Source organism: Neofelis nebulosa, chromosome 2, assembly GCF_028018385.1.
Source record: "Neofelis nebulosa isolate mNeoNeb1 chromosome 2, mNeoNeb1.pri, whole genome shotgun sequence".
NCBI classification, from domain to species: domain Eukaryota; kingdom Metazoa; phylum Chordata; class Mammalia; order Carnivora; family Felidae; genus Neofelis; species Neofelis nebulosa.
In genome coordinates, this window is record NC_080783.1 from 3,008,747 (window position 1) to 3,023,911 (window position 15,165).

A 15,165-nucleotide genomic window follows, 5' to 3' on the forward strand; every position below is an offset into this window, starting at 1 on the left:
CCTCCCAACCCCGAGGGCTTCCCGGAGGAGGGCGCCGGCCGCTTCCCTCTCACGGCGCGCACCTCTCCGGTGGGGTCTTCTCTCCACCGTCGCCGGGCTGACTCGCCGCGCGCCCGCGCGCATCCCCGGTGAGCGCCACGGCCGCCTCCATCGGGCCCCAGCACTACCCCAACCGGCCGACCGCGCGGGTCGCGCCCGGGAGCGTCTCCTGGAGGCCCGGCGGAGGGGGCGGGGCCGCGAGGCCCGGGCGGCGTCCGGATTGGCTGAGCTTTGCACTCGGGCCAATGTCCGGGGCCAGCACAGGTGAGATGCCGATTGGCTGAGGGAGGTCAGGTGACGGGTGTGCGTCACAGGGGGCGCGGTCACGGAGGCTAGGAGGCGGGAGTGAGCGCCTCTCTGGATTCTGCCCTGGTCCATACGCGCGGCAGCCGGGCCGGGGCTGGGGCCGGGGCCGGCCTGTCAAGGAGGCACTGTCGTCCCCATCTTATATATGGGGAAATTGAGGTACGGTATGGAAAAGCTCAGCACCTTGCCCAAGTTCACACGGGCAGTGAAGGACCCAGAATTTGAATTCGGGAATGCTTTGCCAAGAAGGTGAATTCTAACTGGCTTTTCGTAGACTTTCTCGGTTTGACCTCCTGTTGGGGTCCAGGCGTTGTCTCTTCCAGCTCTGCAAGCCTCTATATTTCTGGGTTCCTTATTTCCTTTCATTCTTGCTGGCAAAGTGAGCTCATTTCTTGCAACGTGCAGCCATAGCAAAGGACACAGCAAAATTTAAGAAGCAAGGAGACACCCAGGAGTTCAAGAACTATCAGCAGAGGAGGAAAAGAAAGGGAATTGGGAGAGCATGGCCAAGAGCAGATGAGAGTGTAGTGTGCAGCGGAGAGGGCGTCCGCACAGTGTCTACTGTATACAATTAGGAGCACTGATGCATTTACTAAGGGAAATTTGAGTACAGCAGTGCGGAGAGGGCAGAAAAGTGCACAGTGAGTTGACGGATGAATGGGATATGAAAGAACTGAGAACGTGGCCAACAGTTTCCTGAAGTTTGAAAGGAGAAGGAGCCACAAAAAGTGGTTACAAGATTAAGGGAAATATTTTAGAGACTGAACATGTTTATAAACTGCAGGGAGGTAGCTAACAAGAAAACTGAAGATGAGAGACAAGAGGCAGAGGCCTGGAGGAGATGGGAGGGCATGGGCTTAAGAGAGAGCAAGGGTGGGGCACCTGGGTGGCTCAGTCGGTTGAGCTCAGGTCATGATCTCACGGTCTGGTCCGTGAGTTCGAGCCCCGCGTTGGGCTCTGTGCTGACAGCTCGGAGCCTGGAGCCTGCTTCCGATTCTGTGTCTGCCTTTCTCTGCCCCTCCCCCCACTCGTGCTCTGTCTCTCTCTCTCTCTCTCTCAAAAATAAACATTAAAAAAAATTAAAAACACAAGAGATGAGCTGACTAGAATAGACACAGTCAGCAAATTAGTAAGCTGAATGCCTGAGCATAGGAATCCTCTGATTATTGCTTAGAAGCATAAAGGGTTAAAAATTTTGAAACAAAAGAAAAAATCCATCTAATACGGTGATTTTCAACTGGGAGTGACTCTTCTCTCCAAGGGGCGTTGGACAATGCCTGCAGATAATTTTGGTTGTCATAATTGGGGGTAGGTCCTTCTGGGACCTAGTGAGTAGAAGCCTCTAATTTCCTACAACACGCAGGACCGCCCCCACAGCAACAAATAATCTGTCCCAAAATGGCAATAGTGCTGAGGCTGAGAAACCCCGGTGTGGTTCCTCATTTCCATTTCGTACCGTATTCCTTGTGTCTGAGGACTTTGTTCAAAATTTTTTTCTAGGGCTAGTCTGCTGATAGGACTTCTGTTTTTACATGCATGGGAAGAGTCCTTTTTTAAAGTTATTATTTATTTATTTTGGGAGAGAGAGAGAGGGAGCGGGAGAGGATTCCAAGCAGGCTCGGTGCTGAGTGCAGAGCCTGACATGGGGCTCGATCCCAAGAACCAAGAGATCAGGACGTGTGCTGAAATCAAGAGTCAGACGCTTAAGCCACTGAGCCCCCCGGGTGCCCCTGAGAAAAGTCTTTATTTTGCCTCCATCTTTGATATTTTCTCTAGATAAAGAATTTTAGCTTGAATGTTTTTCTGTTAGTACAGATGTTTCTCCACTGTTTTCTCACTTGCATTGTTTCCAATGAGAAATCTGCTGTCATTTCGTTCCTCTACATACTATGTGTCTTTCTTTCTTGCCTGCTTTTAATATTTTTGCTCTGTTATTGACGTTTAAACATTTTTAAGGTTTATTTGTTTTGAGAGAGAGAGTGGAGGAGGGGCAGAGAGAGAGGAGAGAGAGAAGCCCAGGAAGGCTCCGTGCCATCAGCACGGAAGGGCTGGAACTCACAAACCGTGAGATCATGACCTGAGCTGAAATGAAGAGTCAGATGTTTAACCGACTGAGCCACCCAGTGGCTCTTATTTCTTCAAATAAGTTTCTCCTCCCTACTCCTCTGAAGACCCCCCCCCCGTTACAAGTATATTGGGTGTGTGAAGTTGTCCCACAGCTCAGTGAAGTTCTTTTGTTTTTTGCCCTAGTTATGGTCCCACCGTTGTTTCATTCCGTACTGTTTTTACTGTCCTATCTTCTTCAAGTTCATGAATATTTTCTTCTGCAGTACATCACCTGTTGTTAAGCCCACCTAGTATATTTTCTTCATCACAGGTATGTATTTTTCTTCTGGAAGTTGAATTTGTGTCTTTTGTATATTTTCCATGTCTCGACATGAACAGTCTTCCCTCTACCTTCTTGAACTGTTTTAATTCTCTAGTCTACTAATTCTGTCATATTTCTCATTCTTGAGTCTGCTCCTTTTGACTGATTTTCCCCCTTGCCATGCGTTTTATTTTCTTCCTTGCATACCTGTGATTTTGTATGGGGTTGTAATTTTGTATTACAGTGGTAGGCACTGTAAATTTTACGTTGTTGGGTCCTGCAGATACAGTTTTATCTGACAATGTTGAGATCGCTGTAGATCTACATGCAGTTGTAGTAAATGATAGGAGGTGCTTTTTCCAGTTTTTCACAAGTTCGTACCTCTTCCGAAACTATAGTAATCCATTCTGCCCGCCTTTGCCTTCCAGTGGATTAGCTCATTTACATATATTTAATGTTGACTCTTAAAGTTACCATCTTACTGTTTTCTGTTTGTTTCATCTGGTTTTCAACACCGTTTCTCTTTATTTGCCTTCCTGTGGGTTATTCAAACATTTTTTTTTAGTATTCCTTCTTGATTTGTCAATAGCGTTGTAAAATCGTTTTAATTCACATACATTAAATTCACCCCTTTAAAGTCTACAATTTGGGGCACCTGGGTGGCTCAGTCAGTTAAGTGTCCGACTTTGGCTCAGGTCATGATCTCACGGTCTGTGAGTTTGAGCCCCACGTCGGGCTCTGTGCTGACAGTTCAGAGCCTGGAGCCTGCTTCGGGTTCCGTGTCTCCCTATCTCTCTGCCTCTCCCCCACTAGCACTCTGTCTCTGTCTCTGTCTCTCTCTCTAAAATAAACATTAAAGAACATTTTAAGTGTACAATTTAGTATATTTACAAGGTTGTGCAGCCATCATCACTAATTCCAGAGCATTTTCGTCACCCCCCAAAAGGAACACCATACTCATTTGGCATTCAGTCTCCATTCCTTCCTCCCCACAGCCCCCAGCAACAACAATGCTACTTTCTGTATCTATAGATTTGCCTTTTCTGGACATTTCATTTATGTGGAGCCATAGCTTCTTTCAGATGTGTTCATGTCTTTGAGGTCCATCCAGGTTGTAGCACGTTTCCATAATTCCTTTCTATTGATGATTACTATTCCTTTGCCTGGCTATACCACATCCTGTTTTCCAATTCATCAGTTGACAGACATTTGGGTTTCCGGTTTTAAACTATGAAGAATAATGCTTCCCTGAACATTTATGTACACATTTTTACATGGAGATATATTTTCAGTTCTCTGGGTTATATACCTAGGAGTGGAATTGCTGGGTAATATGGTAGCTTCATGTTAACTTGTTATGTTCACTTGGTATTCACTTTTGATGAAATGTCCCCATAGGTGTTCACAACTGGCTGCACGGGCATTGCACCAGCAATGTAGAGGACTCCAATTTCCCAGCATCCCTAGCAACCCTTGTCACTGTCTTTTATTTTAGCCATCCTAGTGGCTGTGAAGTGGTCTTGATTTGCATTTCCCTAATGACTAATGGTGATATTGTGGAATATAATAAGAAATGTATGTCTGGTCTTTGTCCCTGTTTCCTGGTACAGAGCTCGTAAAACCCTTGGAATTTCTCGGTGAGACAGAAATACAGGTGAAAGGAACACATTTTGTTATTTGTAGCAAGCCCTTTTCTGCCACACTCAAGCTTGGTGTGGGGGGGGGGGAAACCAGTCACTTGATTAGAGGGTTGGAACTTTGAGCCCCCACTCCTACCCCCAGTCTCTGAGGAGGAGACGTAAGCATCAACGGGCAGTGATTTAATCAGTCATCTCTGCATAATGAAGCCACTGTAAAAACCCTGGCTGGAGGGGTTTAGAGAGCGTCCTGGCGGGTGGACACGTGGGGTGCTGGGAGAGTGCACACCTGGAGAGGACACTCCTGGATCTGTGCGCACACAGATCTTCCGTGCCCTTCCCCCTGACCCTGACTTAGGCAGCTCTTCTGTGTGACTGTTCCTGAGTCGTCTCATTTTATAATGAGCCTGTAATCTAGTAAAGTTGTCCTGAGGTCTGTGATGTGTTCTAGCAAATTACTGAACCCATGGAGGGGGTCACTGAAGCCTTGGTATGCAGCCAGTCAGAAGTGCCAGAGGCCAGGACTTGGGACTGGCATCTGAAGGGTGGGGGGCAGTCTTGTAGGACGGGGAGCTCTTAACCTGTGGGAGCTGATGCTCCCGGCAGGTACAGGTGTCGGAACTAAACTGAATTGTAAGATACCCAGCTGGTGTCAGAGAACTGGTCTGTGCGGGGGAAAAATCCCACATGTCTGGTGTCACGAGTGAGTAGTGAAGGGGCACCTGGGTGGCTCGGTCCGTTAAACACCCGACTCTTGATTTTGGCTCAGGTCTTGATCTCACAGTTCATGGGACTGAGCCCCATGTCAGGCTCTGCACTGAGGGCACGGAGCCTGCTTGGGATTCTCTCTCTCCTCCTCTCTGCCCCTTCCCCCCCCCCCCCCAACACACTCTTTCTCAAAATAATCAACTTAAAACAAAGAATTGGGGAGTGAATGGGAAGTTTTCCTGCCACTAGTGACTTTGAACATCTTTTCATGTGCCTATTGGCCATCTGTATACCCTCCTTGGAGAAACATCTATCCAGATCCTCCGTCCATTTTCATTTCAAGTAGGCTCCACGCCCCGCACTGAGCCCAATGTGGGGCTTGAACTCCTAACCCCGAGATCAAGGTCTGAGCTGAGACCAAGAGTCAGATACTTAACTGACTGAGCCGCCCAGGCGGCCCTCCTCTGTCCGTTTTTAAGTTCGGTCATCCTGTATTTGCTCAGTTGTAAGAATTCTTTTTTTTTTTTTTTTTTTTTTTCTGGATACCTTTATCAGATGTGATTAGCAAATGTTTCTTCCCATTCTGTGGGCTTTTTACTGTCTTGGTGATTTCCTTTGAGGCATAAAGTTTCAGATTCTGACCAAATACAGATAGCGTTTCAACGCTATCAGATTTGTTAAAGAATGACAGACTCCAGGAAGGAGGCTTTGAAGGAGTTCCAGCCGTGCTCCGCTCCCTCTGCAATTACCGAATTACTGGTGTTCCTGGTTTTCACTGCAAACGTGGGCTGTTAGTTTTTAAGGCTACTGTGGACTCAGAGTGGGAATTGGGGCCAGCGTAAGTTAACGTGGCACAAATCTGCTGTGCTTACGGAGATTTATCCTTAAGATCACTGAAGTAAATTCTACTTACGATTACTGCCTTTGGGTATTAATTTCCAGAGTTCTGGAAAAGCTGGCTCTGAGAATTGTTGCCAATTTTCTTGTTGCTTTTATGGGGGAGAAAGTTTTCAGAAGTTCTTTGTCAATTTTGCTGATATCACTGCACTTCATACTGGGGTTTTTTTTGTTTTTAGCGTATTTTTCTTAGTGGCTGCTTTTTTAATATATCTTACACGTGGGATTTATAAAGTCTACTGGCGTCAACATTTTACCGTAGAGTGAGGAAACCCACCTGCATTTTGTTCCCTCGACCTTCTCTACTTTCAAATGTCATTGTCATGTATCAAACGGCATATTTTTAATGTAATCATCATATATGATTTATAAATATTCCCTTTTATCATTTCCATTTTGTTTGTAGAAGTCCCCTTAGCTAACCTTCTTAAAAATCTTGTTTATTTTTTTTTTTATTTAAATTTTTTTTTTTTAACGTCTATTTTTGAGACAGAGAGAGACAGAGCATGAGCGGGGGAGGGTCAGAGAGAGGGAGACACAGAATCTGAAACAGGCTCCAGGCTCCGAGCTGTCAGCACAGAGCCTGGCGCGGGGCTCGAACTCACAGACCACGAGATCGTGACCTGAGCCGAAGTCGGACGCTTAACCAACTGAGCCACCCAGGTGCCCCAAAATCTTGCTTATTTTTGAGAGAGAGAGAGACACGCGGAGCGTGGGCGGGGGAGGGGCAGAAAAGGAGGGAGACCCAGCATCTGAAGCGGGTAGAGGAGCACCCGGGAGCAGGAGAGCCCGTGCCGTTATGGGGTGGGCTTGGTGCTGCCGGGGCTCCCGCTGGTGCCGTCTGCGGAGAGGGCACTTGCCCAGGCTGGGCAGACCGCGCTCTCTCACTGGGGAAAGGGGAGCTCGGGTCTGCAGGGGTGAAGACGCTCGCGTGGCTGGGCCGTCGTGGTGGAGGGCCCCCAGTGGGCTCTGGACAGCCGCGGGCCCCCGGGGGCTGGGGGCTTCTGGGGCCGGTGCGCGTCGCGGGATTCCTTTTATTATTTTTTTTATTTTATTTTTTTAAAAATTTTTTTTAACGTTTATTTATTTTTGAGACAGAGAGAGACACAGCATGAATGGGGGAGGGGCCGAGAGAGAGGGAGACACAGAATCGGAAGCAGGCTCCAGGCTCCGAGCTGTCAGCACAGAGCCCGACGCGGGGCTCGAACTCGCGGACCGCGAGATCGTGACCTGAGCTGAAGTCGGACGCTTAACCGACTGAGCCACCCCGGCGCCCCGCGGGATTCCTTTTAAAAGCAGGTACCGCCTGGCCTCCCTGGTGTCTCTGGACGGGGGGCCGGTAGTCTCGGGCTTACTGAGACAGAGGCTTCTGGGCCGGGCTGCTGGTGGCAGGCTCTGGATTTAAAAATTCCTATTTGTCTTTGTTCTGGGACACGGTTCCTTTGAAACGACTCGATCCCTTTAAGGCTTGCTCTGAAGATATCTGGCCGGGACCACGTGCAGCCTTTAGTGTCGGTTTTCCTGTCACGGAGCTGGTGCCCTCCGCAGTGCACTGTGATCACAGGTGATCACACATCCACTCTGGCTCGTGGGAACGTGGACTATTCTTGTCCGAGCTCCCAGGGTCATTTTCTCTTCTCCTTTCGGGTGGTGCTCCTCCCGACTCTCGGGTAGTTTTCTCAGGTGCGTGTGCTAGTCTGAGGGCCTGGCTGCAGGTCTCCAGAGCTCGCTCTGTGCTGCCCTCTCCCCTGGGAACTCTAGCTCCGGTGGCCTCCCCACATCCTTAGTCCCGTCTCAAGGTCAGTGCCTGCTGGATTCCACCTGCGTCTCCCCTTGCCCGGGCTGAGGCCGGGCAGGTCTCACTCAGGGAGCACCGCCCTGCTCCGCCTGCTGGCCGAGGGCTGAAAACTGTAATTCTGTCTACACTGTCAGGATTTTGCTTGTTCAAATAAGACGGTTACCCCATCTTGGACTAGTGCAAGTGCCCTCTGTCCTTTCCGTTATCTTCCCCATAATGGTTGTTCCCTTCTGCACTCTAGAACTGACCAAATTTGTCTCCAGATGATTGATCTGTTTTCCCAGCATCGACCCTGCCCTGTCCTGCCGCGGAGGTCTTGCCAGTTACGGCTCCATCCTGTTGCCTTTTCAGTTCAGCCTGTTGTCCCCTTGGGACTTTGATTCCGAGTCAAAAGTGCAATTCACTGCATTTCCCTAAACATGTGGTTTTCTCCCCTGAAAAAGTTCCTTTTAATCTACACTCAAAGTGTCCCGTTCAGCCCGAATCTGCTCAGTATTATTTCTACTCTGCGGTATTTTCTCCAGTCCTACCTGCTCCAGCAAAGCAGACTGTTCAGACTCGGCACCGGCCAGCTCTCAGAGAAGGGTGGGTCGCTCACCTGTGAGGCATCAGCCACTGCCTCCAGGCAGCACGCCGGGCTTCCAATGAGGGGGCTGTCTTGAGCAGGCATTATGCATCTGCTGTGCTTGGACTCTGAAGGTCCTGCTAGATTTACTCAGCACCTAGGAACCCTATTGTAACAAGCGATTCCGTTTTCACGGGATGGCCAAGCCAAGGCCCCGTGCTCCATGCGCTGCCTGACTCCGGACGGGCAGGAATACATATGGAACCAGTTGTAGACCACACCCCCTGTGCTCCTGGAAGCCTGGGCGAGGTGAGGCTATCCCAGGAGCTGTCCACCTGCCTGTAAGGTAGGCCTCACAGCAGTGGCACCATGTGAACTCAGTCGCGGAAGGAGCCCCAAGAGGGAGGTGGACCTTGTCACAAGGCCCGAAGGTCATGACCCACTTTGAGGTCAGGCAGGGTCTTCAGGGCAGTGGCTGGCACAGTGGACAGGGGGCCAGTCATAATGGGCTCATGTGCTAGGTGCAGGGGGGCTTCTTCTGGAGGGGATGGGAAGATTAGAGGTGCCTCCCCCCCCCCCCCCCCCCGCAGCAAGCTGGGGGGAATGTGGGGAGGCCGTCCCACCGGTTTGTCCTGGTCTCACCGGGCCGTCAGCCAGGTCTTCCTGCATCAACTGTGGCCCTTGTCACACACCACGGGCTGGTCTGGTGAGGTGCACAGCAACCACAGTGCGATCCGTGCCCACTGGACTCCCCCGTTCCCCCGTTCTCCCATCGAGAACCACCCCAGGGAGTCAGGTCCTCTCAGACTCATTTGAGGCTAAACAGACAACACGGTTCTCTATGCCCGGTGCTGCACCCACCTTAGGGCCCCTCGGCCTCACCCTGGTTGGGACTGGGGGGGTGGGTGGGCAGGACACAGGTGAACAGGGCCGTTGAGGCCGGAATGCATTTTTAAAGAGACATCTGATAAGATCCACGGCTGGGGAGCACCAGGTGGGTCAATGAGGTCTGACATGGAGGTGATAAAAACCCAACAGGAAAAACTGCAACACAGAGGAGTCAGTTGTACGAGGCCAGAGACGGAGCAGGCTGCACACGGGCATCGGAGCAGGGAGAGCGCCGCTGGGTGGGAAGGCTCACCAGGGAGACTGCACGAGGTGCCGTGCCACCCACGGCTGGTCCTTCCTGGCGCCTGGCCCCTGACAAGTATTCACCCCATTCTGTGGAGCTGGGGCGCTGTCCCGTCTCTCCTCCAGCACCAGGAACTCTTGGGCAAGCATGGTTTCTTCCAGCTGGCCCTGACATGAACTGAAAAGTGAATTTATCAAAGAACTCTGGCTCAGTGAACTGGGCAATGGAAATGAATGAGCCCTAAGATGATTTTTTTTTAAGAGTATAATTCAGTTCTTTATACAGCTTAACATGAATAGACATTCTTGACAAGGCCAGGTCCCCAAATGCCTTCATCACTGGGCTTTTTGAAGAACTTTTTTCAAACCACAGTTCTTTCACTCCATCGATTCTGGTAACCCATGGAAACCCAGGCCACGAGTGGGGACTTCAGTGGGCAACATGGACCCTTCCAAATTAGCCCCTCCAAGCTGTTGACTTGTTTGAGGCGGGACTTCAGGAGGAAAGAAGGGAGCGACAAATGCTCTCATTTCCCAAGTTCTTTGGCAAAGTTAAAATACGTTATTTTGCTAAGACTATCTATACATTAGCATTTTATTAGACACTTTGATGAATAACAAACTTGTAGCAAACCTGACTTTCCAAGGTAAAACATTTTTAAGTGAACGAAAGTGCAAACGATCCCGGGTTGGCCGGCACGAGCTGAGAAGAGCCTCGTTAAAGACTGCGATTGGTGGCTCCCTGTGACGTCTGGTTGGAATTTTACATTAATAACTATTCTGGTTGATTTTGATCATCCCGTCGGGAAGAAGTCTGACATAATAGGAATTTGTGATTGTCTTCACAGCGGTGGTGGTGGGGGTGGGGGGGGGGGCGGTTACAGCAATCCCAGGAGGCAGTGGGGCACCTCCTCTGGGAGCACCACCACCTGGGAGTTGGAGTTTGCGCTCTGGGATTTTTGTGCGGCGCTCCAGAGCCCGGCCCAATCTCTGCTCCTGCTACCGTTAGAGGATTGCACACGGGCTCAGCCACCAGGTGGCCTGAGACTCTGCTGGGACTGGTCCGGCTCTGGCCAAATCACGGGGACAGCGGCTGTTGCCTTCTGCACCCATGGGGGCGTTTCACAGAAGCGTGGGGGCCGGGGGGCTGAGGGCAGAGGAAAATCTGCCTGGACATCTTGAAACATTTAAACTAGCAAACACTAAGGTACATGTTCCTTTTAAAGACTACGCATTCGGACTGTTTTAGCTACTGCAAATAGTCCGAACCAGCCCTCACAAAGCTTTCACGTGTCATTTCTGCACCGCAGACTTCTCTAGCAGGTGCACAACCCGGCTTAATCTGCAGTCGGTAGAAACCATAAACAGCCCTGTAAGGCTTTTGGTGCTTATGGAGGACAGTAGATAAAGCAGGGTGTCTTGTTAACCATAACCCAAGACGCCGCTCCCTGGTCAGCACTCTACAAGCAGCCAAATACAGAGGACGGAAGTAACACAGCAAAGGATCAGTACGTAACACCAGACTCACGCACTCGCCCTGGCTCCTTACCAAGACTTCAGAGGGAGTCTGTGTTTGAGGCGAGACACGTGAGCTTCGCCTTCCGACCGGTCTACCCTGGAACTGTTTCCTGCCGAGTGTGCTTGGGAAACGTGTTGCTGACATCCAAACGCTACGCCTCAGAGCCAGGGGGACCCCAGTGGACATCAGAGAAGCCCGGAGCTTCCTGTTCCCAGGGCCTGCTCCATGCCATCTGGCTCCAGGACTGGAAACCCTCCCCTGGCAGATCGGAAACCACCAATTATCATCCGCCTGGTGGAGCCCATGGACTGGAGTCAGAAATGTTACTTTGGCCCGAGGGGGGAGGAGACTCCCAAGAAACCAAAAGGCCCGCAAGTCAGGGTGCTGCAGCCACCCAAAGATGCCCCGGGCCCCACTGGCCACGTGCCCAGGGCAGTACTGTTTCCCCACCACGATGGGCTGGGCCAGGCTGGCTGTGTTCCTTACCAAGATGGGGGAAGGCAAGGCCTCGGAGGGATTTGCACCGGACAGAAAAGGATGATCTTGTCACGGGGAAAGGTCATTTCTGAGGAATTAATTGATCTCTGATAAGCAAAGTATTTCTCTATTGCGCAAATATTTTGAGGTCAGAATTAGCAGCCGTACCTTCCAGTCTCGTCCAGAAGGTACTCTTTTACTACAACGTGCAGATTTCCATTCAACCATGGGCTCTGGAGTCATTTCTTCCACCTCCGTCTGCACCACCAGCCGTGCAGCCTGGGAGCTGCTCGGACAGCCGTGAGATAGGACGACTCAAGCCTGGGGTTGCCCAGGCACAGAACCGCATGGCCTGGATCACAGGGGCAGAACTCAGGCCACAGTGTGGGCAGGCCAGCTGCTGATCTGCCCTGTGTCCTGCTCCAATTAGTGTGTAAGCTTCAGTGCCTCTTCCAGGCTCCAGGATGCAGGGTTACTGTTGTCCTCCTCACAGGCCCCAAGCCTCCCAGCTGCCACCATGCCCTCGATCCGGCCCCACTCTTCCTGCGCTGTGCACCAGAGGTGTGGCCGATCGGTCAGGGCCCCCTCAGTCCAACGGGCACAATTCCTGATTACAAATGGGAAGGAAGCATGGCTCACGTTCCCTCCTTGCCCATCTCTAGGACACACTGATCTCATAATCAGATACTGCATTATAAACTAGGAAAAACACACCAGGCTGGGGAGATGGCAGAGAGGGGGGATCCAGAGGTCAGAGGAGGCTGTTAAACTTGACTATGCCAGGCAGGCAGCAGGTGAAAACCCTACAATTATGTATTTTGCATTTGATTTCACTGGGTCAGACAGATATCTAACTGCTGGAGTAAAGCCACCTGCCTCCTTAGTTTTCTTCCTCTGAAGTGCACTGGCCTGAGTCTGGCTGGATGCTGCCGCTGATTCCCAGCCCTGCAAGGCCCTAGGAGGCTCCCTGCAGATGGCCCGGAAACACAGCAAGCTCAGAAGGCCACAGGCACGGTCTCAGGGGCAGGAGACATGGGTGGCTGATTCCCTCAGGACCCGAGGCCCCCTGGCACTGCTTACTGGCTCGCAACCACAAGGCCACTGTGGAGACACCAAGCCCCTGCCTGATCTGGGCTCTGGCCGGTTTCCTCTGGGCAGCAGGTGGGAAAGGGCTCCCTGCCTTTTGTTTTAAACCACCCAGATCTAGCTTCAGAAGGTTCCAAAAACTTCCTCGCCCCAACTGGACCCCAAAGAGTTGATTTTTTAGAAGCCAAATTCTTGTTTCATTTGGACAGAAGGAATAATGTGTCTTTCATGTTTTCTTTGTATTTCTCCCCAGCATCTTCCTGTCTGCTCTATACAATGAAAATACAAACTAAATGAAGATAGAAAAAAATAATTAAAGCATTAAATTGTACAAATTACAAATCTGTTCCAAAATATACTTACATTAAATAAAATACGCATTTCAGTAAGAGATCTACAGTGAATGACTATGCATTCTGGGAAGCTTCATGACAGGTAGGCAGGACCAACGTCGGCAGGAAGGAGCTGAGAGAATCTGCATCCAATCACAGTGTGTAGCGGGCTTCTTAGGGCCCACCTGCGAGCTACACTGAGCACATCACCAGCATCACGTGTGCGGGGGGGAAGGGCTTGGGGAAAAGGGGACAAAGCAAGCACTAGCCTCAACTCTGAGTTCATGACAACTGCTCAGGAATCTCATCAACAGCCTATACAGTACAGTTTCCAAAAAGTAAACATGTTAAGGTAAGCAGACAACTCTTTCGGACCCCAGACACATGTTCCTGCTGTGTTTATGTGGGACTCTCCATCTACAATGGGCGGTCGTGCAGAGGCTCTTCCTCGGGACAGCGTGGTCACAGGATGCGGACGACCCGGGGGTCTGAGGGAGCGCGAGGGCTGGGGAGGAGGCTCCCTTTTGGTTGCGGTTGGGGACGAGCCTACAACACACAGTCCACAGCCCCACCGTCTCCTCCTCCTATCATCTGGCATAACGCTTAATGTAATCTTCCACTTTATTCCGGAAGTCCTCCTGTGGAGCGAGAGGGATCGGGGGAGAAGGAACAGGAGGGAGCGAGTTAGTGAGGGAAGCACCACTTCCGGAACACGTGGGACCCACCCGAGCCAAGGAGCCGCTGCGTGCTCTGGAGAGCGCCGGCAGGACTTGGCCCCACCGGCCGCCAGCTGCCACGGCCGCAGGACAACCAGAGGCCCGAGGAGCCGAGAGCCACTTCCCTGCTACTCCGGGTGTCCGCCGTGGGCGGGACGCCGTGCCAGGAGGGCTGGGGGTGGGGACGCAAACACAGAATCTCCGAGCGGAAGGGAGCCTAAGACCCTTGGTTTTGCAGATGGGGAGACTGTGGCCCACAGTGTGGTCAAGGGGACAACGGAGGTCAGGACAGGGCTCTTGACCACAACTGGGGGTGAGTCCCAGCTGCTGCTCTCCGAAGACCCACGTCCAGATCGGAATTCCTAGGACGACCCCCGCAGACCTTGCTGCCTACTGGAAACGTACCCACTTCTCACGGCACGAGTGTGGCCCGCCATCCGAGGGACGGCTGTGCCAAGGGGTGGGCCTGCGGCAGGGGCCCCTCCCTGGCGCCAGGCAGAGCCCGACACATCCGCTGAAGAGAGGCGGCGTGGCCCTCAGCACCTCCAGGCCGGCACAGGCAGGAAGCACCCCAGGCGTGTCCCTCAGGCCTGCTCTAAGCTTAGCGCCCGAGGTCCCGGGCCCTGCGGCTACGCGCCCACCTCACAACACACGTGTTCAGCGCGGGGACGCTGTGATCGGACAGGCAGACCTCACCCCTCTTAACTCCTACAACACAGCAAGGGGCCGCCCTGCAGCAGTGCCTTCCCGCAGCGCGTCGTCTGGAGCACAGCAGGGCCCCTGGGGGGCCCTGCGAGGACCGCACCCTCTGGTGGCCAGTCCCGGCCCGAGCAGCTCCTCCTCTGCCCACACTCCACTCACGTAGTGACCCTTTCGAGGTCGGCGGGTTCCTGGTTTAAGGGTCTGGGAATGGTTTGGTGACGCAAGTGGGGCGCTCTGGCGGCCCTCCCGGCGGCCCCGACTTGGCCATTCCCACAGCACCCAGAGGCCAGCAGTACTGTCAGCGCCTGAGGGGCCGCAACCAAAGCTCGCAGGATGTGAGGACCCCACGGGCACCCCCACCCCGTCCAGCCCTCGAGACCAAAACTGCCTCTGCTCTCTTACCCCCTGTGCTCTCCCCTCACCCGGGGCGAAGCTGGAGCCCACGGCCTCCAGGAGGCCCTCGTGCATCCCACCTCCGCCCCTGCCCGAGGGCCCACCGAGCAAGGCCCACGTGCCTGGGTTCACATCCTGGGCTCTGCCCCTTCCCGGCAAGTCTCTCACCTCCTTGGTGGCCCTACTTCCCCAGCAGCAAATCAGGGATAACAAGAGTCCCTCCCTCGTGGAGATTAACAGGGGAGTGAACGGTCTTTGAGAAGTGTGTGGGACAGAGTCCGGAAAGGCCACCCAAGGTTGCTGCTGCTCTCTATGTCACGGCTGTCCCGCAACTCTGCTCTAAGTCTTCTCCGAACACCCCAGCACACTCCCGCCTGAGGGCCTTTGCGCTGCTGTCAACACTCCAGAATGCTCTTCCCTGATATCCATTTGGTTCACACCAGATCTCTACTCATCTTATCAGAAAGGCTTTCTCTGAGGACCCTACATAC

At 52.3% G+C, this 15,165-nt stretch overlaps 2 protein-coding genes and 1 long non-coding RNA gene across 8 annotated transcripts in view; 1 reads left to right on the forward strand and 2 right to left on the reverse strand.

Moving 5' to 3' along the window:
- Nucleotides 1-197, reverse strand: part of SCLY (selenocysteine lyase) — a 32,374-nt gene extending 32,177 nt beyond the window's left edge. For both annotated transcript variants that reach the window (XM_058699676.1, XM_058699654.1), the window contains exon 1: nt 63-197. In XM_058699676.1, coding sequence (XP_058555659.1) covers nt 63-151 — 89 coding nt within the window. In that variant the 5' untranslated portion in view covers nt 152-197. The remainder of the gene's footprint in view (nt 1-62) is intronic.
- An 18-nt stretch (nt 198-215) lies between these two features.
- On the forward strand, nt 216-12,922 carry LOC131494978 (uncharacterized). Its single transcript, XR_009253698.1, has 2 exons — nt 216-303; nt 12,785-12,922. It is a non-coding gene; the product is annotated as an uncharacterized LOC131494978 (long non-coding RNA).
- UBE2F (ubiquitin conjugating enzyme E2 F (putative)) overlaps nt 12,826-15,165 on the reverse strand; it is a 54,044-nt gene continuing 51,704 nt past the window's right edge. For all 5 annotated transcript variants that reach the window (XR_009253689.1, XM_058699710.1, XM_058699698.1 and 2 more), the window contains one exon: nt 12,826-13,501. Coding sequence is in view for 4 of the 5 variants with exons in the window: in XM_058699710.1 (XP_058555693.1) it covers nt 13,451-13,501 (51 nt within the window). In the remaining variant the exon portion in view is untranslated. The remainder of the gene's footprint in view (nt 13,502-15,165) is intronic.